Genomic DNA, 22024 nt, shown 5'->3' with positions numbered 1-22024 from the left:
TGTTTAACCAACTGATCCCCCTTGTGTCCCTATTTTGTTTTCTTTCTATGTAACTACTATGTAACTATGTAATCCAGATAGAATGTGTGTGTATATGTGTGTGTGTGTGTGTGTGTGTGTGTGTTTCATTTTTGTTTTCTTTTCATTGCTGCTGTTTAAAGAAGTGGTTCCTTTCAAGTAGTCAGCTTTTTACTAATGAAGTTAGTTATTCTTTCTTTCTGATCTCCTTTGATTGGACTTAGATCCTTGCATGACGTTCAGCTCTTCCCAGATATACTTGGTATAGTTACTTTAAGAACCATGGGCACCTGGGTGGCTCAGTTGGTTAAACATCTGACTTTGGCTCAGGTCATGATCTTGTGGCTCATGAGTTTGAGCCCCACATTGGGCTCTGTGCTGATAGCTTGAAGCCTGGAGTCGACTTCACATTCTGTGTCTCCCTCTGTCTCTGCCCCTTCCCTGCTCGTACTCGTTCTCTCTCTTTCTCTCAGCCATAAACATTAAAAAAAAAAAAAAAAGAATCAGAATTCCGGGGAGCCTGGGTGGCTCAGTCAGTTGAGCCTCTGACTTCAGCTCAGGCCATGATCTCATGGTTAAGAGTTTGAGCCCTCCTTTGGGCCCTGTGTTCTCAGTACCGAGCCTGCTTTGGATCCTCTGTGTCCCTCTCTGCCACTCTCCAACTTGTGCTTTCCCTCTCTCTCAAAAATAAATAAACAGCAAAAAAAAAAAAAAAAAAAAAGGGTGGTGGGTGGCCTGGTGGCCCTAGGTAGCTGATTCAGTTAAGCACTGGACTCTTGTTTTCAGCTTAGGTCATAATCTCATCGTTCATGAGTTCAAGCCCTACATCGGACTCTGTGCTGACAGTTTGGAGCCGGCTTGGCATTCTCTCTCTCCTTCCCTCTCTCTCTGCCACTCCCAATCTCTTTCCCTCTCTTTTTTTTTTTTTAATTTTTTTTTCAACGTTTACTTATTTTTAGGACAGAGAGAGACAGAGCATGAACGGGGGAGGGCTAGAGAGAGAGGGAAACACAGAATCGGAAACGGGCTCCAGGCTCTGAGCCATCAGCCCAGAGCCCGACACGGGGCTCGAACTCACGGACCGCGAGATCGTGACCTGGCTGAAGTCGGACGCTCAACCGACTGCGCCACCCAGACGCCCCATCCCTCTCTTGAAATAAATAAATAAACTTAAAAAAAAGCAATTTCTTATTTAAAAAAGGAATCGGATTTCCAATTCATGTTTTGAATAAAAATGAGGCATGTGGTTATAATTCTAGAACTCAAGTACCCTCGTGATCAGGCTGTAGGATTTAGAAATGTTACAAAGAAGAAAAGGTCTTGTCATACCCACCATAGAAATTCATATTTTATGTGGTTTTTACAGTGACCAAATAAGATAGTCTGATTCTCTATAACTACACCATACATAATATTTAAGTTTTCTGATCATGTCTGATTTCTGGATTGATGGGGGAGAAAAAAGAATAAAATGTCTAGTGCTTGTGCTATCACTTTATCTTGGGGAAAAAAATTGCCTAGTAGCATCATTCTAGAATAAATCTCAATGTGTGTTTATACTTTGTTAATTTCTAGGTGAAAAAATATATCTATCTCTTTATGGAGCTGCCATAGACATGAATATAAGGCTGGACAGGAATTCCTTGATCATTGAAAAAACCTACATATCTCTGGCCAGTCAGCGAACTGTAACTATTCACAACCGCAGTAACATCATTGCCCATTTCCAGTGGAAGATATTTGCTACCCAGGAAGAGGAAGACAGAGAAAAGTATAGGTTTGTAAGAAAAACACCTATATGCTATAATTTGGGGGACCTCAAAGTTCAGTCATTATGAAAAATCAGTGACTTTTGTGGTAAGTTTTTAACCACCTCAAACAAGGTCAGCTTTTTATAGCTTGGTTCCAGTGTATGATGCTCCTTTTTTCATTTAAAGAAAAGAATTTAAAAACTTGAATTTAACTTAAAGAATTTCATTTAAAGAGCTATGTGGAACACAGTATTGCCCATCCTCAGTTCATCTTAACCTGGCTTTAATTTATTAGTAGCTAAACTCCTGGATTTTAAAGACCAAATATATCAGGGGCACCTGGGTATCTCAGTAGGTTAAGCATCCAACTCTTGGCTATGGCTCAGGTCAGGATCTCACAGTTATGTGGATTTGATCCCAGACAGTTGGGCTCTGTGCTCACAGTATGGAGCCTTCTTGGAATTCTTTCTCCCTCTCTCTGCACTGTCTCTGTCTCTCTCAAAATAAATAAACAAACTTTAAAAGAAAAATGAAGACCGAATATATCATTTTTTCACTGTTCTTTCAAAACTAACCTACAGGTCTGTATTTTGTCTCATAACCCTAATCAGATTGGTCAGATTTCATAGTTTCTAAAAATAACCTCTTTTGGATTGGGATCAATGTGGAATTTTTTTTCGGTGAAAAAATATTTCCAGAAAACAAAGAATTAGGAAAAAGAAAGGCTTGGATAAAATGACTTTTATATTCTCAGTTTTAGTAGCATTGCTCAATCCCTGCTAACCATATAATTTAATAATGATTCCTTGTTGGTATCTTTAATCTTCTACTTTTTAAAATGATACTTCAGGCAGTGGAGAAAATTAATGAAATGGAAAACCAAACTCTTTTAACTAATCTCATCACTGTTCAATTTTGAGTATTTCTTTTTACCAAGTCTGTCCTTGCCTCTTTTAAAGTCCAATTTCATTTTTATCTCCTTCCACCCTCCCTGAATTAACACTTTTGCTGCTTTCATTGGAATTTATTTCAGCCTTTTTTATTTGCCTCTCCATTTTCATTAAAGATTAGCCCTGGGAAGCTTCATAGCTTTGTTTAAAACCAAGTTAGTATGTGATAAAAATAAAAGTCTTGGGTCCATGGAAACCAGGCAGAAATCCCCCAGTGTGCTGTCCCTAATTGAATCAGAAGGAGCTGTGACAATGGCAGGACACAGTGGACCAGAAGCTTTATCATTCAGACAATGAGCTTTAATCACTGGATTACCACTGTGACATCTTTAAAAAGTGAGAAAAGAAAAGGCTTTCCTGCTTAAAAACTTCAGTTTGCCTCATACCATAGAAATGCCAGTAGTTCAAAAGGCAAGAGAAAATTGCTCATCCACTGCTTCATTTGTCCTGATTCCTTCGTTCACAAGTGTACCAACAATGAGAATGGTCCAAGCATGTTTAAAGATAAAATAGGAGAGCAGGTACAAACACAGAGATGCCAGTAAACCGTGTTTCAATATCCTGCTTGTCCTGTGGGCATAATCTTTTTAGGAGGATGGGTACACACTATCAGAAGGAAAGCCAGCTTCAGCTTCAACTATGTGTGTTTGACTATATGTATAAGACATGATTGGTGCCATGCCAATGTCCAAAAAGTGTTTAAGGAAGTTAATTTAAATAGTTAAACTTAAGAAAAAAAATTCAAACCAGTTATTATCAGAGATGCCAGGAATAGAGAATTTCAACTATACATGGATGGACATTTCTTTCTTTTTTCCCCTCTACTTTACCTCCCCTGATACTCATGCCCCTATTTCTTTCATATTATTCTGAGGCTTATTTTTCCTTTTCTCTTGTGTTGTCTTTCTTTTATTATCTCTCTCGGTCTATTATTTCCTATAGTATTTTTTTTGTAAAAAAGGAATAACATGGAATAGCATTTCCATAACCATGATTGGAAGCCTCCTTTCATCATCTAAGACTATGCCCCTCCATTAAATAATGAACTTGAAAAGTGGTTTCAAATGACTAAATAAGAATACTTCCATTTTCACTTTGGGAATCATGGCAGCCCAACTCATGTTTCTCCAAACTGGATTGGTTGATCTAAGTGAAGAGTTTATTGAGTATGCTGCTCCTTACCTTCTCCCTCCCCCGCTCTCCTAGGGCCACATGGCTAGGGCAAGAGGTAAAATAGGGGGGAAACAAAGCCATTTATGCCCAATTGCTTATTTGACCAGAGAGTCTTTTCTATTTTATGCCTGTCTTGTGCCTTGATATGTCCCCAAATCTGCCACAACTTTCATTTTTTAATGTATTTTTAAAAATCAAAGTTCATGTTATTAGTTATGAATTTTTGTCCTGGACGTAACTAGCCATGGAATGCTCATCCTCTTGAAAAGCAAGGCAAACACCATTAGTTTGGTCCTCAACTTGGAACAGAGAGGATCTATTCTAAATGGGCTCATGCATATACTTTGAGAGACTACAGTTTCCTTTTGAAGCTCCCCAAGGACCTAAGATTTAATACGTCAGTGTAGATTTCTAGGTGAGACTCAAGAATCTGCCTGCTGCTCTCTAGTTATAATATGGCTTAAAGCTGGTCCTAAGGCATTCATCTTACAGGGGCTGAAAGTTGCTCACTGGTAGGTTGAGAATGCTAATTGCTTTAATGGATACCCTCAAGACTATTCTAGCCATTGTGGTTTCTGTCCTCCAGCATCTTAATGATGTGGCCTGAGTCAAGACTTGGAGATCTCGAATTTCAGCCTTAATGAGGAGTAGGAAACCGTATTCCTTTTTAGCTGTTTATTATTTCCATTCTAAGAAGGATGACTTCCTCTTTACCTACCAAAACATGTTGGTACCAACCTCGTGACACGTGTCCATATTTGAGGACCTTGGGCTAATCCTAGGCTCTAGACTCTGACAATGAAGATGTCACTCCCCCTAGGAAGAAGTTCTGGGATTTGTTTCGTTTTTCTTTTTTTTTTAACCTTCAGAATCAGATATGTGGAACTTTAAAAAGTTTTCCTTTGGGTCTTCATGTTTGTTGATGTTTTTTCTGGGACTTGCAGAGAAATTAATCTCTTCAGAAATGGAGGATTCATTCCTCTCTCCTTGCCTCCTCCTCCTTGTCCTGCGAGATTATAAAACATCCTACAAGATTCTTTTATACTCATTATAATCACAGTTTATTCTATTCAGAGACTTGGCATGGGCTTTTGAGGATTTTTGCTCCCCATTTCTCCATGATGGTCATGGCCATTGTTTTAATAGCATTTGGCTATAATTCTAGATTTGTTCTATACAAGAACTTCAAGAATCCTCGATGGAACCCCCACAAAGTTGTCAGCATGGATTTTTTTTCCACACCATTCAGGTGTAGGAAGTGATGTGTTTCTCTAGATAGATCAGTTTTAATTGGACTTTGAACCTGCCCTGTGGCTAGTAATAAATTTAATCTTACTTGTATTTGAGGGGCCCTTCTCTTCTGTAGGGTTGTACAAGAATCTGAAGACTTGAATGGTACTTGGTAAACAGGAAGGGAGATCTCTAGTCTTTAGTTTATAATAGTCATCACAGAGTTGCCTGGTGTCCAGGGTCACACGGTACATTTGAAGATGGATGGCTTCATATTTTCCATGCCAAGTGTGTGGATATGGGAGTATTTCTCTCTTGAAGCCCAAGGCTCTTAGTTTTTAATCTCCTCAGCACCCAGTTACTGTCGTTTGAGGGTGCTGCAAAGGAGCAGGGTCTGTAGCACCTCAACATGAGGGAACATTACTGGTTCAATGCAACTGTACCTGAGACACAGTTCTTCCCCATTCACTATAGTCTATAGGCTGGACTGTATTTGATGCCTGAAGGTGGCTAGCTCTCTGATAAGAGGTTTCCTCACTGTAAAACAGAAACCCCTCTGAATGTAGGAGACCATGAATACCAGCAGGACAAGATGGCCAGACAATAGACTGAGGTATAGAGAATCACTTGTTGGAGTCAGCCCAGCTCAAGGTGTTGCACGTTCCCTTCTTAGACTCTCAGCCATGGCTCCAGTTCTCTAATCAGAGGGCACAGAGGGAGACATACAGTATATCATGACCCCCTTCGCATTATGTGGTTGTTAGTGCTTCACGAATGCCAACAGTGTGGGAGAAGAGCTTTTGTGAATTTTTGTTTTGTTCTATTTTGTTTTCTGTTGTAAGGTTTGAGGTAATCATTCTCATCAGTTCATGCAGAATTTTCATCCTCGATCCATACAAGACATTTCATCCCCACACTGCACCCCCAATAACCCAATAACCTAAAGAAATGTAATGTTTATGATTCCCATTATTTTTTTAACCGGTCCTTCAGTCTCTCACATCAAATTCACCCACATCTGTTGGTAGTGTGGCTAGCACTTTGATGAACATCTTTCTGGCTATGTCGTTGTTTTTATCCATGATTGTTTCTTCAGGGTGTATCCTAAAGGTAGGTATCAAAAATTCCACTCACAGGAGTAAGTAGTTTCCCTTCTTTCTGTGGACTGAGATCTCTTTAATTTGTCTCAGCAGTGTACAAGGTCTGCTGCTCTGGTTACCTTGGACGCTGCTTTCAAGCTAGCAACGAAAAGGAAGCCTGTGCATCCTCTGATGCTTTCTTCCTCGGGACCAGAGCACATTGAACCCATTTCTTTGACTTCTTTATGTTCTGTGACCAAAGGACCCTGAATGCTAAAGTTATAAAAAAGAGCTATTTGACATTGCTGAACATAACGGTTTGCATGAAGTCATTTAGAAAATAGTTGGGGCTGGGACAGGGATTTGGTGACTCAGGGTTCTTACTGAGCACTCACTTAACTAAATAAGCTGTCTCTCACCATTGATAATACCAGTAAAATTCTGGAAAATAGTCATACATCCTGGGAGGAGATAGAATTCAGTCTTCTAAGTGCAGGTGAAGTAACAGATACTAGGAGTACTGTGAGCAAAGCTCTGGTGAGGGTAGTGAGGAGAGGGTTGGGAAAGGCTGCTTTTCTGACTTACCTTCTAGCTCTTACCATGTTAAGAGCTAGAAGGAGAGAAAAGAGGAGCTCACTTTAGGTGTGGTTTGAGCATTTTAAAAGCTTTACAGCTTGGTAATTGCTTATGGTTGACCCAGGGAGAAAACTGGCATTTATTGAGTACCTGCTGTGTCCTAGGAACTGCACCAGGTCCTTATTCATGTTGAATCGTCAGCACATCTTTATGATGGAGGAGCTTCTATTATTTCTGTTTTTTAGGTGAAGGCACTGAGGCTTCAATAACCCCCAAAGTCATAGAGCTAGTAAATGGTAGTAGAATCAGTAACCAAGACTGGTCCTTGCTGGTTCCAGATTCTTTTCTCTAGGGGACTAACAGCTGAGAAAGAATCAGAGCTAAGCGGGGGCTCCTGGGTGGCTCAGGTCATGACTTCATGGTTTTGTTAGTTCAAGCCCCGTGTCAGGCTCTGCACTGGCATCATGGAGTCTACTTGGGATTCTCTCTCTTCTTCCCCCCAACTCACGCTGTTTCTGTCTCTGTCAAAATAAATAACTAAACTTAAAAAAAAATCTAAGCAAGTTTAAAAAGAAACAAAATTGTTTTTCAAGTGTAAGAGGTAGGGTAAATGTTAAATATTTAAAAAACAGCTTGGGAGGGGTGCATGAATGGTGCAGTTGGTTAAGCGTCGGACTTTTGATCTTGGCTGAGGTCATGATCTCACAGTTTGTGAGTTCAAGCCCTGCATCGGGCTCTGTGCTAATGGTGCAAGGCCTGCTTGGGATTCTGTCTCTCCCTCTCTCTGCCTCTCCCACTCTTGTGCTCTGTCTCTCTCAAAATAAATAAATAAACTAAAAAAAAAAAAAGAAGCCTGAGAAACATAATTACCTGAAACAAAATATTTGTCTAAATATACATAAGGGCTCAGGAGTAAGTAAATGGGCAAGAGTGGAACAGGAAACCTGGGAGGGCTTGTCAAATGAAGTGACTAACCGATGAGCAAACTGATGCTCTTAAGAGGTTAAAGTCCAAAGTCACCCATCTGGTATGTTACAGACTTAGGGCAAGGAGGGACTACCTCAGGGTGATGGGCAAGACCATTCCCAACAGGACGGACTGGAGGGGAGGCCTTTACAATGTTCTTCATGGGAGTATCAGAATGAATCTCATGTTTCCTCTATTTTTTTTAGGGTCTGTGATGATCTGAGCAAAGAGGAAAAGAATGAGACTGATGAGTTTCTTGAAGAGTGCGTTATTGATCCTTCACTCCGAGAACGTCTTTCCATTTTGTCCCACACCTTTGAGAATCAGAGGAAGCTGGTTCAGGAAGACAGCATGCTCTTCTTGAGTAACATTTTCACTATTGAGCCACTGGTGAGCACATAAATAAAATCTGACTGTAAAGGAGACATAAATGGGGGTACAGAGTTTATTTTGATAAAAGTACTCACTCTAGAATTGATATAGTGAGTTCTGAGACCATGAAGATTTCAGTTGAAAGCTTCATGTCATTATGAGACAATGAATAAAGGCTGACAGTAAGAATGCTCACGGGTCACATTTATAGGTCATACTTTCTATGCACCAATCACTGTGTTAAACATCTCATATGTGTTACTCGGTTTATCTCTTTTGTATATATATTATCTTATTACAATCTTATAATCAGTTCTGCATGCTACAGATGAGGAAATTAAGACTTAGAAAAATTCGACAGCTTGCTCAAAGCCAAATAGTGTTTGTATTTAGAAATTTATCCCTGATCAGCATAACTCTGGGTTTCTCAACATTTGGGGCTAGATAGTTCTTTGTCCTGTACATTGTAGGATGTTTCATAGCATCCCTGACATTCACCCACCAGATGCTAATTGTGACAGCCCAAACTGTCTCCGGCCATTGTCAAATGTCTTCCTGGTAGGCAAAATCATTTGGGTTGAGAACTGCTTTGTCCTTAATTCACTCGATAAATACTTAACTAACTGTATGTTCTGTCCTAGGCACTGTGTGTGTATAAGGCATGAATGAGCAAAACAGACATAGTCCTCAATCTCACTGGTGAGGGCTGGGCCAGACTTAGAACGGGGTCAGTCATTTTCCACAGACCCAACTCCTAATCACATTCTCTACTGCTTCAAAATGAAAGTAGCTCAAATCTTCTGTATTCACTATGTACTAGGCACTGTGCATGACTTTACACTTAGCAAGCAGGGTGATGTGAGGATAAAGACAGCAATAGACATTGAGAAAGCCCAAAGCTAATTGGAGTTGCTGGATTATTACTACTCCAACCAACTGGAAAGAAGACATGGGCACATGGACACATTAGAATACAAAATCACTTACGGGAAATGCCACTGACTTGTGGAGACCTGTTTCCTTATATCTGTGCTTCCAAATTATTATTAAAGGATAGAAGATAGAAAAGGGATTCCACAGCTAAATAAGTTTCAGTAACAGGGCATTCAAAATTGTTTGGAAGATTTCTTTGCTGTAAGATTTCTAAGTCTTTTTTTTTTTTAACGTTTATTTATTTTTGAGACAGAGATAGAGCATGAACTGGGGAGGGGCAGAGAGAGAGGGAGACACAGAATCGAAGGCAGGCTCCAGGCTCTGAGCCATCAGCCCAGAGCCCGATGCGGGGCTCGAACTCACGACCGCGAGATCGACCTGAACTGAAGTCGGACGCTTAGCCGACTGAGCCACCCAGGCGCTCCTCTAAGTCTTTAATATGATAATTTGCACTGTAACTCTCCAAGAGAGAGTCTTCTCCTTGGAGACATGCTTTGGGACTGTTGTTTTGCAGGACCTGCTGCATGAATCTCTGATGAAGACAGTCAGTACACTAGTTCAGAGGTTGAAGCCAAATTAGAGAAGGTTTCATGGGAGCAGAGCCTTGAACGGGGTCTTACAGGACAGGACTTTTGAAAAACAAAATGGGGGATGTGTATGGTTTGGATAATTCAAGTCTCCATGAATGGATTAGTTTGCTTAAAGTGAAGAGTTCATGTGGGATAATAAGGTTGGTGATATGGCTTGAGGCTAAACCTTCTCTCACCTCAGAAGACTGGGCTCATCTGAGCAAAGGGATCTTCAGATATGATGTGCTAGACCAGCAAGAGGGTAAAACAAGATGAACATAAAGTCTTAGAAGAACAGGACTGGTCCCTATGATGATAGGTCAAGCCTGAAGATATTAAAGAGATCAGGAAGGCATTATAAGTTCAAGTAAGCATGGGCTGAGCTGAGCTGAGCAGAGGCAGGGAAGAGCAATCAGTCATGGTAATCTTAGACATACCAGTAAGGTCCAGAGTACAGACAGTTCAAGATTCTTCCCAGCTTATACTGGAGATCCAGGCTGATGACTGCTCTTCTGTTGTCATAGCTTTTTGGGAATGAATGGCTCTGGGATGGCAAGCATTGGTGGTCAGGAGGAGGTGGGAGGTCCACAGGTGAGTTTTATACATTTTCAATTCAGAAAGTAGAAAGAGTAGGGGTACCTCAGATTTCCTTCTCTTCACATGCTCTTCTATAACCTGAAGCTTCTTAGGGAGATTGTGGAGATACATGTGTGTTAAAATATGACATTTAATGATTGCTTTTAACTTTAAATAGGAACTGAATTGGGCATTATTATCACAAGGCATCTTTTCACCATTAAGAAAAAAAATTTTTAAATAATGATATGCAGAAATGTTACCTTTTAAATAAATGAGACTAGTTTTGTTTATATCATGTGAAAAAAATTACTAGAAATGGGAAGAGAATAATATTCACTTAGTGGTGTTTATGGCATCTGTAATGATTTTGTTCTTTCTGTACACTATTCACTTTTCTTCTCATGATAGCATTAATTAGCTGGTTCTTGAAATTTTTTGCAAAATGAAAATGAAGGCATGAGACTTTCCTAGTGTCTTCCTAAAGTTATTCTGGTTAAAAAAGCATAATTCATTGTCAGTAATAGTGAATATGTTATTGATGTTAAATATCCTTTTCCCCCTCCTTTTAGATCCTGATTGCTTTGTAGAAATCAAGTTCTTGGAAATGTAATATAATCTTACCTTGTAGATTAATTTAAAGGTATTTTTTAGGGAAAATTTTGCCATTTAATTAGCTTCTTGACCCATCTGAGAGCTATGCGTGTTTTCTGCTGTTGAGACTTTGGTTTTTTGATACAAGTAAATACATCCTACAGGAGTTTGGGATGAGAGAGTTGGGAAATGATTTATTGAAGAGATGAGACCTGAACTGAATTTTGGAAGAAGCATAAGATTTAAGTAAGTGGAAAGGAAGAAGTAGAATATTTCCAGTTGGAGAAATTGTGAAAATAAAGTATTAAATAATGATGAATGGAGCAGTTTTGCCAGAACAGGCAGTCATTGGAAGGATGGGAAGGAGAATAAAGGAAGTCTGGGCTGCCTGGCCAACCTGTTGAACTGTAGCCTACAGGCTATTGCTTTCCACAGTGTGTTTCTGCCACCACTGGATTTGAGGGGAGGTAATGTGTGTTCCTTGCAAAAAGGAAGTTCTTTGGTCATATATGTTTGAGAGATACTAGTTCAAGAGAAAATAATTCTCCAAGGGGTAGAGTGCAAGTGGTATTTTCCCATAAGTACAGACCTCTTCTCCCACACAGTGTGCTGAGCATATCTGAGATTCATTGTGGGGTTTGGAGCAGAAGTATGATGTGTACCAAGTGTTTTAGAAATGTTATCATGGTAGCCACATATGGTTCAAATTGGAGGGTGGTGTAGGTTAGGCAGGGGAAATGTCCTAGTGCAGGAAGTACCAGGGAGACTGAACATCTCTGCAGGCAAGTTCAGGGTGATGTGTGAAGGTCATGTTGACCTAGATGATTGGCCTGCTGATGGTAAGAAAGCAAAGGAAATGGCAGGTGTGAGAGATGTTCAAAAGAAAGACATTAAAGAAATTAAATGTCTTTATTTAATGTCTAAATTAAATTAAATTAAAGACATTAAAGACATCAAAAGAAAGCTTTTGATTGGTTGTTGAGATTGGGACATGGTGAGGAATCATGTGTCTCCTCAGATCTTAAGTAGAGTGGCTGGGACAAGTATGATGTCCTTGATGGAAATTAGCAGATCAGGAGTGCTGGGTTTAATGCCTGGCTTTGCCAATAGCAATTGTGACCTTAAACAAGCCATTTGATCTCTCTGGGCTTTGGTTGCCTTGTACACAAAATAAGGGTTTTGAGGTAGGACACTTAGATCTTTTTTGACTCAAGTTTTGATTCTCCAATTTGGAACAAACTCTGAGCTCCTTAAGGTCAAGGAGTGCCTTATCCTTATCTGTGCCCCAGGTCTACCACAGTACCAATAGAAGGAGGGAGGGAGGAAGGGAGGAAAGGAGGGAGGGAGGGAGGGAGGGAGGGAGGGAGGAAGGGAGGGAGGGAGGGAGGAAGGAAGGAAGGAAGGAAGGAAGGAGGAATGGAAATCAGTGGGTGGTGATGAGTTTGGTTCTGAATATGGTGAATTTGAGATGACAGTAGATATCCAAGAAATTTTGGAAATGCAGTACTAAATTTGTAAGAGAGGAGTTGGAAGTAGAAGCAAGATTTGTGAGTATTATATAGAGACCTTCACTGAAGGCATGTAAAAAAGATGGAAATTCTAAGAACAGAGTAAACTAGGAAAATTGCACAGGGCCCAAGACAGCCCCCCAGATGCTCACCTTTAGGGACCCTGAAAAAAGAGGAGAGGCTGTAAATTCACAGAGAAGGATGGCTAAGAGGAGAACCAGCTAGCTGAGAGCTCATCAACATATCTTACATGTCTTTCTCCCCTTTTCTGGTGGGTTCATCACTATTTTCTCCTGAAGTTCTCTTCTGAATCTTGCTTGTGTATTAGACCAGCTATGCCAAATGGCCACTATTTAATTTCTGACAGTTGAGTTATGCATCAGTGATTAGTTTTTTATTAGGGTGTGATTCCTTTTAATTAGTTTTTTTATATGAGCTGAATTTACAGTAGAAGCAGGGGGGATTAAAATCAAGCAGTGTCACCTACTGATCTAACAGTCAATCTCTAATGGATACCCTGTCCAAAAAATAAAAATAAAAGGCTGGTGCAGTGGCTTAGAGACCACCTTGCTTTCTGATGGGCTCTTCAGCCTCTGTGTCCATTGAGGAAGGACATTGTCTTCAAATGAGGTAAACTTAAAAAGGAAAATCACCTGTTACCTTAGGGTCTGAAAAGAAATAAATGATAGGCTTATTTTCTCAGACATATGTCTAAATATCTTGGTTCTTCAAATGCACCACCTAAAACCAAGGTTAGTTTAGCCCTTACTGTGTTCTGTGAATATTGAATATTTTATGGTTATTCTGTTCCTATTCTAGCGGCTCTTTCAGTTTAAGGCAAGTAGATTTAAGATCCAGATCAGTCACTGTCCCTAAAATGCCCCAAGGTGGTGATGAGTTTGAATTTAATAAAATTTTATTAATTTGATCATGTGAGAAGTACTTTAATTCAATGCTGACCCAAACTCTAGAACTGCAAATTCTTACTCTTTTCTACCACCTGTTCACCACTTGGCCATTGGTTAGTTCCTTTGTCTTGACTCACTTTCTTCTCAATATGTTCATTGTATAGCATTGCCATAGAGTCTGTTGTTCAAACTTTGAGTTATGCTGGAGTGTCTTGGGTACTGATATGGTCTCAGAATGCAGAGTTGGGAGTTTGTCTTTGGAGAAACCCCAAAGGTGTTCACTGGTAGAGAAAGGGAGTAGATAAGGACGCTGAGTGACTACAGGGAGAAGTCAGTTCAGGACAGATATAGGACACATAAGTCTGGAAGGATTTTTGTTTTTAGCTTTACTTGGTAATTTATTGATATTCTAGTGGTAGCCATGATTGTTGTTCTAGTCATCAGTGCATGTAGTGTATTACTACTATTTATATCAAGTCCTCGTGTGAATTCTTTTGATAATGTCTTGGAGTATTGGCCTAGAAATTTCCATTTATGTCTTCCTTGGGGAAGGTACTGCATTTGGTAGCATACTGATTATTTCTCAAGCTATCTGCTTCTGTATCGTTTTTTCCCCCTTTTGGAAAAAAAATTGCAAAATTGAGTCTATTATGCATGTTTTGTGCCTTCCAGAAAAGCAAGTGAAATTGACTACTTTCAGAAATATAATATTCTATTTTACTAGATGGAATCTGGCTATACAGAATTTTGACAGTCTCATTATGTTATATCCGCTGCTTAGGTCTCTTGGGTACTTGAGTGAGAGAGATTCAAAGACGAAAACCACAATTCTGAGAACTGTGAGGCAGAAGAATATCACACGGCAAAAAGAGAATTAAGCTTTAAATTTCCATGGGTGTCTGGGAATCCTCTGAGAAATCACAGCACAGATGTGCTGCCCTTATCTCTGGACTCTGGTACCACTGGCTCAGGTCACACTTTTAAAAGATGCAGCAAATTTCTGAATATTGAACGCTTGATATTTTCTCCAAAAGGAAGGCCTGACAATTTAAAGGTATTTGCCCAAACTGGTCCTCACTGATTGCCTGACATTGGTGAGCCAGGAAAACATTTTTACTTCTGGTAGAAAATGTCTTTTCCATTTAAGAAAACTTCATCCAGGGGCACCTGTGTGGCTCAAGTCAGTTAAGTGTCTGACTTTGGCTCAGGTCATGATCTCATGGTTCCGTGAGTTTGAGCCCCACATCAGACTCTCTGCTGTCAGCATAGAGCCCTCTTCATATCCACTCACGCCCTTTCTCTGCCCTTCCCCCACTCATACTCTCACTCTCTCTCAAAAATAAATAAACATTAAAAAAATTAAAAATTAAAAAACTTCATCCAGTGTCCTGAGGGAGGCTTTAGCTTAATTTAACTAAGCCTCAAAAAGGAAGGGAAACTTGATAATTTCTTTATTACCAGGTAAGTAATAGTAAACCATGATTTGTCGTCACCTAAGCCTACAGAAAACATGTGGTTCAGCAATTCAGACTGAAAGCACAGCTCAAATTTAGTTTGCTTTACTTTTCCCAAATCGGCATAGCATGTAGGCTCAGCAGAACCAGGTTGGGTGGAAGCCCAGATGGCTACCAAAGAGGAAAGATCTAGCTTTTTGCTGCAAACCCCTTCCACTTGTACCATTAGTCATGAGTCACATTGCAAACATGTGGGAGCTGACTCCTCAGAAATGGACACCAGAAAGGAGAAAGGAGGACAGGAATCTGCTGAGAGCAAAGTGTCCTTGACAAGTCACAGCTCTTCTGTCAGTATGGTTTTCCATCCTTCAGTCTCCTTTTATTATTGTTCGTCCTCTCAGATCTTTGTGCTCAGGCAAACCTTTTCTGCCTGGTACATCCACTATTGTATTGGAGAGCCATCATAGGTGGAGGGAGGCCTGGGGGAATCTTTAGAAACAGGAAAGTTTCCCATGGCTCATTAAATAAAAGTTAACACCCTTCTGTGTTAAAAGAGACAAGAATCTGTTCTCTCTAGAGAAGGGCATGAACATCGCACACAACTACCTCATCTCCTCCAAAACCTCAGTGGAATTTTCACTGCAGACGGGTTGGAGTATCTCATTGAAAACAGGACACATCTTCAGTGAAGCTTGCTCTGACAATGGCCAGATCTTAGTTCCCTCTCTTAAAATTTTTTCTGGTCATTATTTTGAGAATCAAAACTTTATGAAAAGCACAGCGTCTTGCCTCAGGAATTACAATGGAGTACAAGTATGTCCTTGCCTGTCACATGATGACTCGATCTTTTCTCTCAATGATAATTAGGATAGTTTACCTTCAGTATATTAGCTTCCATTTTTGTTTCTTATTTCTCTTGGAGACAACTTCTACTTGCCCCGAATGATGATAAAGAGAGCTATGATATCTCTCATTGATCTGGAAGATTCTAGAAGAGCAATTGTAGGTGGTGAAACAGAGTATAGCTTCTTATCAGTGCTTCTGTTTTTAATTTATTGATAGAAACCTGATTAAGAAGGTATTTTTATTTCCCATGAGAAGTTAAAAATTTTTTCCTTAAATATGACAACACAGCTGAAAATATTTATTGATGTAGTCGGGAACTTTTCCATTTTGCTGGAACATGATGGGATTCATCACATGTTATACAGATGTTCTTGAAGCCATTATTCACTGTACTTGTTCTGAGCTGACTGTACCCTGACCCAACTAGGATAGCTTTATAATGATATACCAATGCACTTCTCTAGAGCTGCGACATATTACTGTTGACTATGTCATCCAAAAAATCTCCTGAGTCACCTTCCAAAGTAACTGAACATATGAGCATATAGGCTCTCCTACCATGTTTGCCAGATGGGAGCACCAGGTCATGCTGGCCTCATCTCAGCCCAACGTTATCAGTTGTAGTGGTTTTAGATTTCTTCTGGCATTTTTTTTTTTTTTTTTTTACAATGTGAGAAAGGTGAGGCCTGACCTTTTGTTATAATTGTGGGTGGTGGCGGGGTGGGGGTTCAGGAAATTAAAGAAATTAAAGAAAAATATATTATAAAATCCCAGCTCTACTGCTGGTGTGGTCTTGGGTGAGATACTTCTGTTTGCCTTGCTTGTCTCATCTTTAAAATGGGGATAATACTACTTCACAAGGTTGTAAAGTTTGAGGCAGATAATGTATATCAGCACTTACCACAGTGCTGGGAACATGAACTCTTGGTTAATGGTTGCCAATATTATGATTTAGTTAGATTCAATTCAGTCTCATTAGATTAGGGAGTATGATTGGAAAGTATACCATCTGAATAGGAAACATTTGGCTCACTCTCCTAAATTTAAGTTGGGGATCAAAATGCAACTATTTTATATGACAAAGGTAGGCATTGAGCCATATTGTAAACTACTTTCCAGATAAACCAAGTGAATTCAACATATATATGTAGCTCTGTTCTTGCAGTTGGGCTCTAATTTTGCAAAACTTTCCATAATCTTTCATTGGAAGGGAGGGAGGGAGGGGGGAAAGAAGGAAGGAAGGAGGAAGGAGATGGGGGATAGGTGGGAAGGAAGGTGATTTTTATTTTAAAATATTTTTTTAAGTTTATTTAATTTTGGGGGGGGAGGGGCAGAGAGGGAGAGAGGGAGAGAGAGCGAGAATCCCAAGCAGGCTTCACGCTACCAGCACAGAATCTGATGTAGGGCTCGAACTCATGAACTGCGAGATCCTGACCTGAGCCGAAATCAAGAGTCGGACACTTAAGACACTGAGCTACCCAGGCACCCAGGAAGGTGATTTTTAAAGCATTTTGTTTTTGGGGGCACCTGGGTGGCTCATTCAGTTAAGCATTGGACTTTGGCTCAGGTCATGATCTCGTAGTTTGTGAGTTTGAGCCCCATGTTGGGCTCTGTGCTGACAGCTCATAGAGAATCTGGATTCTGCGTCTTCCTCTCTCTGTGACCCTCCCCCACTCGCCCTCTGTCTCTCTCAAAATTAAATAAACATTAAACATTTTGGAAAAAATATTTTGTTTTTTATTTAAGGGTTCTTAAAGGATATTTTTAAAATAGCCCCTTTAGTCATTGTCAATGTAGGTTTTTTAAGAAGATAACTTTAAAAGGACAACTTTATCATGATGGTATCAATCACCTGTTATGAACTAGTGGCAGTGTGTTCATAGACAGCTTTCCAAAACTCTCAAAAGTATCTAGCAAGTCACTTGGTTGGTTGTTCTTGTTCCAGAAGGAAGCATGACATCCCATTTATAGAAATATTTAATATTTGAGTAAAAGCTGCAGTATGAGAGTTAGCTATGGACCTGAAAATTCAAAGCTGATTCCTTCTAGTAGGCTGCTTGATTGAGAAATGAAATGCAGTTGTGGATCTGAGGAAAAAACAAATATTAAGATCAAGAAGGAAGATAATTAAACATAACTGAAGGCCATTTTGACAATTATTTTCAACAAACAAAATAAGAGTCACTTACAGGTCACATTCTATATACTCAGTCTCTCTTTTGGAGTAGAAGAATAGATGATGATAGAAGATGGGTCATACACACACACACACCCACCCACCCCCAAAACACACATGGAAGAAAGCAGGACAGCAGGTGTTCTGTGTGGTGAGGTTGGTTTCAGAGGACTGGGAAGAAAGGATATTGATGGCAGAGCCAACAGGGAAAATTCTGAATGTTTTGGTTTTCAGAAAGAGATTTTACAATGGAGCAATAATGAAGGAAAAATTCTTTTCAGAGACTTAAATGACACGGAAATTTAATTTCAGAAGAGTTGAGAAGTAATGTGAAATGTTTCAGAGCTATGTAAGTAAAAGTGGGGTCAGTTTAGGCTGATTGCCTGTTTCTGAGGTTTGTTTTCTCTGATTTGCTAGAAGATGCTATAAAGAGTTTTTGCTGTAAAGAAATAGAAGTTGGAGCAGCAGTGGTTCAGTCAGTTAAATGACCACCTCTTGATTTCAACTCAGGTCGTGATCTCATGGTTTGTGTGCTCGAGCCCCTGTGCCAGGCTCCATGCTGACAGTGCGTAGTCTGCTTGGAAGTCTCTCTCTCTCTCTCTCTCTCTCTCTCTCTCTCTCTCTCTGCTCCACCCCTCCTCAAAATAAATAAATAAAACATTTTTTAAAGTGTGAAAAAAAGGAAAAAAAAGAAATAGAAGTTACTCACCTTTTAAATCCTAAGTGAAAAATAAGTGTCCTTCTACAAATTCCTAACTCCTTCAAATGACCTGATATTGACAGCATCCCTCTGTGAGAGGAAATGGAATGACCACATTGCTCTTTTTATAGATACACATAGTCCTCTTAATGTACATTAACTCCTACAAGCCCAGGAGAGGGTTTTCTTCCTTCCTCCCTCGTTCCCTCCTCTCTCTCTCTCACCCCCTCTCTCCCTCTCTCCCTCTCTCTCTTTCTTTTCTTTTCTTTTTCTATTCTTTCTGAGAGAGCATGCACGCAAGAGTGAGAGAGGAACAGAGGGAGAAGGAGGGATCGACAATATTAAGCAGGCTCCATGCTCAGTGTGGAGCCCAACAGGGGGCTCAGTCTCACGATTGTGAGATCATGACCTGAGCCAAAATCAAGAGTCAGATGCTTAACTGACAGAGCCACCCAGGTACCCCCAGGAGAGGGTTTTAGAATAGGATTTGTGCTTGAATTTTCTCCCAGGGCTCAGTAAAAGCTGCAAGTGACTAGCAGATGTTGCTGGCACAGTAAAACCACCGCAGCCCAGGATAAGGAGGCACTGAGCCGATGGTCCCATTCACTCAGACTGAACCCTGTGGACTCAGATTCCCTCACACTCGTCTTTCCTCACTATACAGAATGGCTTATCAGCCTCCAGGAGCCTCCAGATCAGAGGATCCTCTTATGGATCACGTCCAAACACCAATGCTCCCTCCTCTGGGGGAGATTCTGGTCACCTCCAGAGTGTGTCTTCCCACTGTTTTCCAACCCACCAGTTCTGCTAATCAGACTTTTGTGGTGATGCGGTGTCCAAGAATGCTTCTAGGATAGAACTTAAGTGTGTTTCCATCTTGTGTGCACATGGATCCTGGATTCTCTTGCTGGGATAATGCTTTTGAAAGTCGTCTGGTGCACCCCAAACACTAAGAGGCTTGAATTTTCTCACATGTACTGAGCTTATCTGATTTCCAGTGTATCCTTCTTGGGACCACATCTTACTGTCCTGGTGAGACTTTTCTAGCATAGGTTTTCTTAGGATCCAAAGTAGCTCCTTTGGTCAGTCAGTTTGGATAGGAACAGGTTAGTTGTGTCCGTTCTGCACCCCCAAACAGAGCAGCATCTAAACCCACCAGAAGAATACATTTGTCTACTGGTTAGGAGGAAGTCCGGATCTTTAGTTCTAAGATGAAGTGTGCACCATTGGACCTGTGAATGGACGAGCCACCTCTTGTGCCTGACCACTTTGTCTGTTCTAGCTGAGAGTGTTCCTAACACTCCGTATCATTGGAGCCCCAAGTCATAAGGGACCAGCATTTGCCATTTATCAGAAGGGAACAAATACTGGTTTCAAAGTTTGGAAAAGTGAAATGCCTCAATAAGTGAAAGCACTTAGGGCTTCCCTATCCCCACATGATCCTAGAGGTCCCTTTCAGCTCTAAATTTGTATTACTTTTGTCCAGTTGAGAATATGGCAGATATAGGTTGCAAAGATGAATAGGCATCGGCTGATAACTATACAGTCGTGGATACAGCCGATTGAATAAATATGTTGAGGACTATGAGCCACTTGTGGGTTAGGTGCTGGGAATAAAACAGTCCCTGCAGTCATGGGGCCTTCATTCTAGTGGGCTGATCTCAGATGTGAGAGCTTCCAGGATCCATGCAACACTCACAGCCCTCACCACTGCTTCTGTGCCCTTCATCATTGTGAAGTCAGGATACTGCCTGGGAAGTTCACTGATCAGTCTGTTGCCTTCATGAACAAACCCAAGTTGGCTCTAGTTTTCTATTTCCACCCTCTTGTTCGATGTCTGCTTTGTAAACCATTTTGTTCCTTGCTTTATTCTTTACTCTACCACTATGTGCATTTCTAGCCAGCCTGGAGTGAATACAATATGCATTGGGGATTGTCTGAAACAGAGCCAGGTTGTCTTTTTTTAGTTTTCTCTTTAGCTAGTGGGGTCATTTATAACTTTTCTAATGTGATTATCACTTTTTCCCTACTTGGTCCTATTTACAAAAACCATAGAAAAATACACACCATCCCCCCCCCCTAATTTTTGAAAAATACTTTTATCTTATTCTTTCCAGGTGGCATAAAGGTAACATCACTTATATTAAACAGTTATTTATTGAGCTCTAACTGTGTACCAAGTGTGGGGCAAAGCATTTGACCTGCATGACCTTGTCAGACTTTGGGTGAGAAACCCTTTGAAGCAGGTGCTACTGGCATCTCCTTTTACAGTCCTGACAATTTAATGAAGAGGACCCAGGTTACATGGTTAATACAAAAATATTTTTCAATGAATACCTCAAGGAGATTCTCATATGTAGCATGTTGTATTACAATTTCAAAACTTGGTTTCTTTATTATTACTTTCGAGTGGTTTGCATTAAAACAAGAAATATCACACTGGATTAGAACCAGCGTTGGATCTGGGCATTGTTTTGCTTTGGACCATTGCTATGTTTTCACAAGTTAAGAGTATGTCCTTGTGCTGTCACCTTAAAAGTTAGGAACGTGGCCCCTCCATCAAGTAAGTTACTCATCTGGACCATATAGATAGATAGATATGATATATAGATCATATAGATAGATAGATAGATAGATAGATAGACAGACAGACAGATATGGTGCAGCACCTATCACATCTATCATAAAATATTTGTAAGCATACTTATGACCCCTTTAAGATGTGAGTTCCTTGTAGTCTCAGACCTCACCTTTCTTCATCTCTGAAGCCCAGTGTTGGGCATCTGTTGGCATACAACAAGTGTCCATTGGATACGCAAATACTGAAAATGTTCTAAACATCCTAGTTTCCTTTAGTAATTATATATTCATGAACTCACTGAAATTATCTTTGAAGCTTGCTTCCAACTGGTAGCACCTCTTAACGAGTAGAATAAATTTACTATCTGTTGGGTAAAATAGTGCTTTCTTTAATCTGTTGTAAAAATATTGCCTTCAAATTTTCTGAGGTTATAACATAATAGCAACATTTAAAAGCAGTGTCTTCCCTTTATCACATTGTTTTTTAATGATTCTTTCATGGTTTCAGGAAGGTGATGTCTGGCCTAACTCATCAGCTGAAATCACTGTGTACTTTAATCCCCTGGAAGCCAAGCTCTATCAGCAGACAGTTTACTGTGACATTTCAGGTAAAGACTTTCTTTGTGTGGTAAACTCAGGTTACCAAGTGCCCAGAGCATCAAGAGGGGTGCATGCATGTGTGTGCGTGTGTGTTTGTGTGCAGACTACAGGAAGTACATGATATCAACAGGGGAATAATAGAGTCAAGCTATGCGCTTTTCATTTTTTCTCGGACAGATCAAACTTTGAAGTACATTACAATTATAGTGTAGTCACGGGGATAGGAAACCACGGAGCTGGGTTTGCTCTTGATTTTTAGAACAATAAAGAATATTACTTGACACAAAGTCTCAACATTTGATTCTTGTTCTTTTTATAGTGTTTGGCTTTTGAATTTTTTACTTTTTGAGTTTTTAATCAAAATAATGCAGCCAGATATAAAAAGAATTATTCACCATGATCAAGTGGGATTCATTCTTGGGATGCAGGGCTGGTTCAACATTCGCAAATCAATCAACGTGATAC

The 22024-nt window shown here is 40.1% G+C and overlaps 1 protein-coding gene across 1 annotated transcript; it reads left to right on the top strand.

Annotated features, from left to right (window-relative positions):
• Nucleotides 1-1597: 1597 nt before the first annotated feature.
• LOC121009767 (hydrocephalus-inducing protein homolog) lies at nt 1598-21681 on the top strand. Its single transcript, XM_040443067.1, has 3 exons — nt 1598-1795; nt 7950-8133; nt 21468-21681. Exons 1-3 carry the CDS (start codon nt 1635-1637, stop codon nt 21678-21680), a joined length of 558 nt encoding a protein of 185 aa, XP_040299001.1. The 5' UTR covers nt 1598-1634; the 3' UTR covers nt 21681.
• Nucleotides 21682-22024: the final 343 nt, after the last annotated feature.

This window comes from Herpailurus yagouaroundi, unplaced genomic scaffold (genome assembly GCF_014898765.1).
Source record: "Herpailurus yagouaroundi ecotype Mexico unplaced genomic scaffold, PumYag 190, whole genome shotgun sequence".
Lineage (NCBI taxonomy): Eukaryota > Metazoa > Chordata > Mammalia > Carnivora > Felidae > Herpailurus > Herpailurus yagouaroundi.
Note: the sequence above shows the minus strand (reverse complement) of the source record. Positions and strands in the feature narration are given on the sequence as shown.

Coding starts and splice junctions, on each gene's coding strand:
- LOC121009767 (XM_040443067.1), top strand. CDS start 1,635: ATGAATATAAGGCTGGACAGGAATTCCTTGATCATTGAAAAAACCTAC. Junction 1,796..7,949: donor GAAGACAGAGAAAAGTATAG/GTTTGTAAGAAA, acceptor TATTTTTTTTAG/GGTCTGTGATGATCTGAGCA. Junction 8,134..21,467: donor TTTTCACTATTGAGCCACTG/GTGAGCACATAA, acceptor TCATGGTTTCAG/GAAGGTGATGTCTGGCCTAA.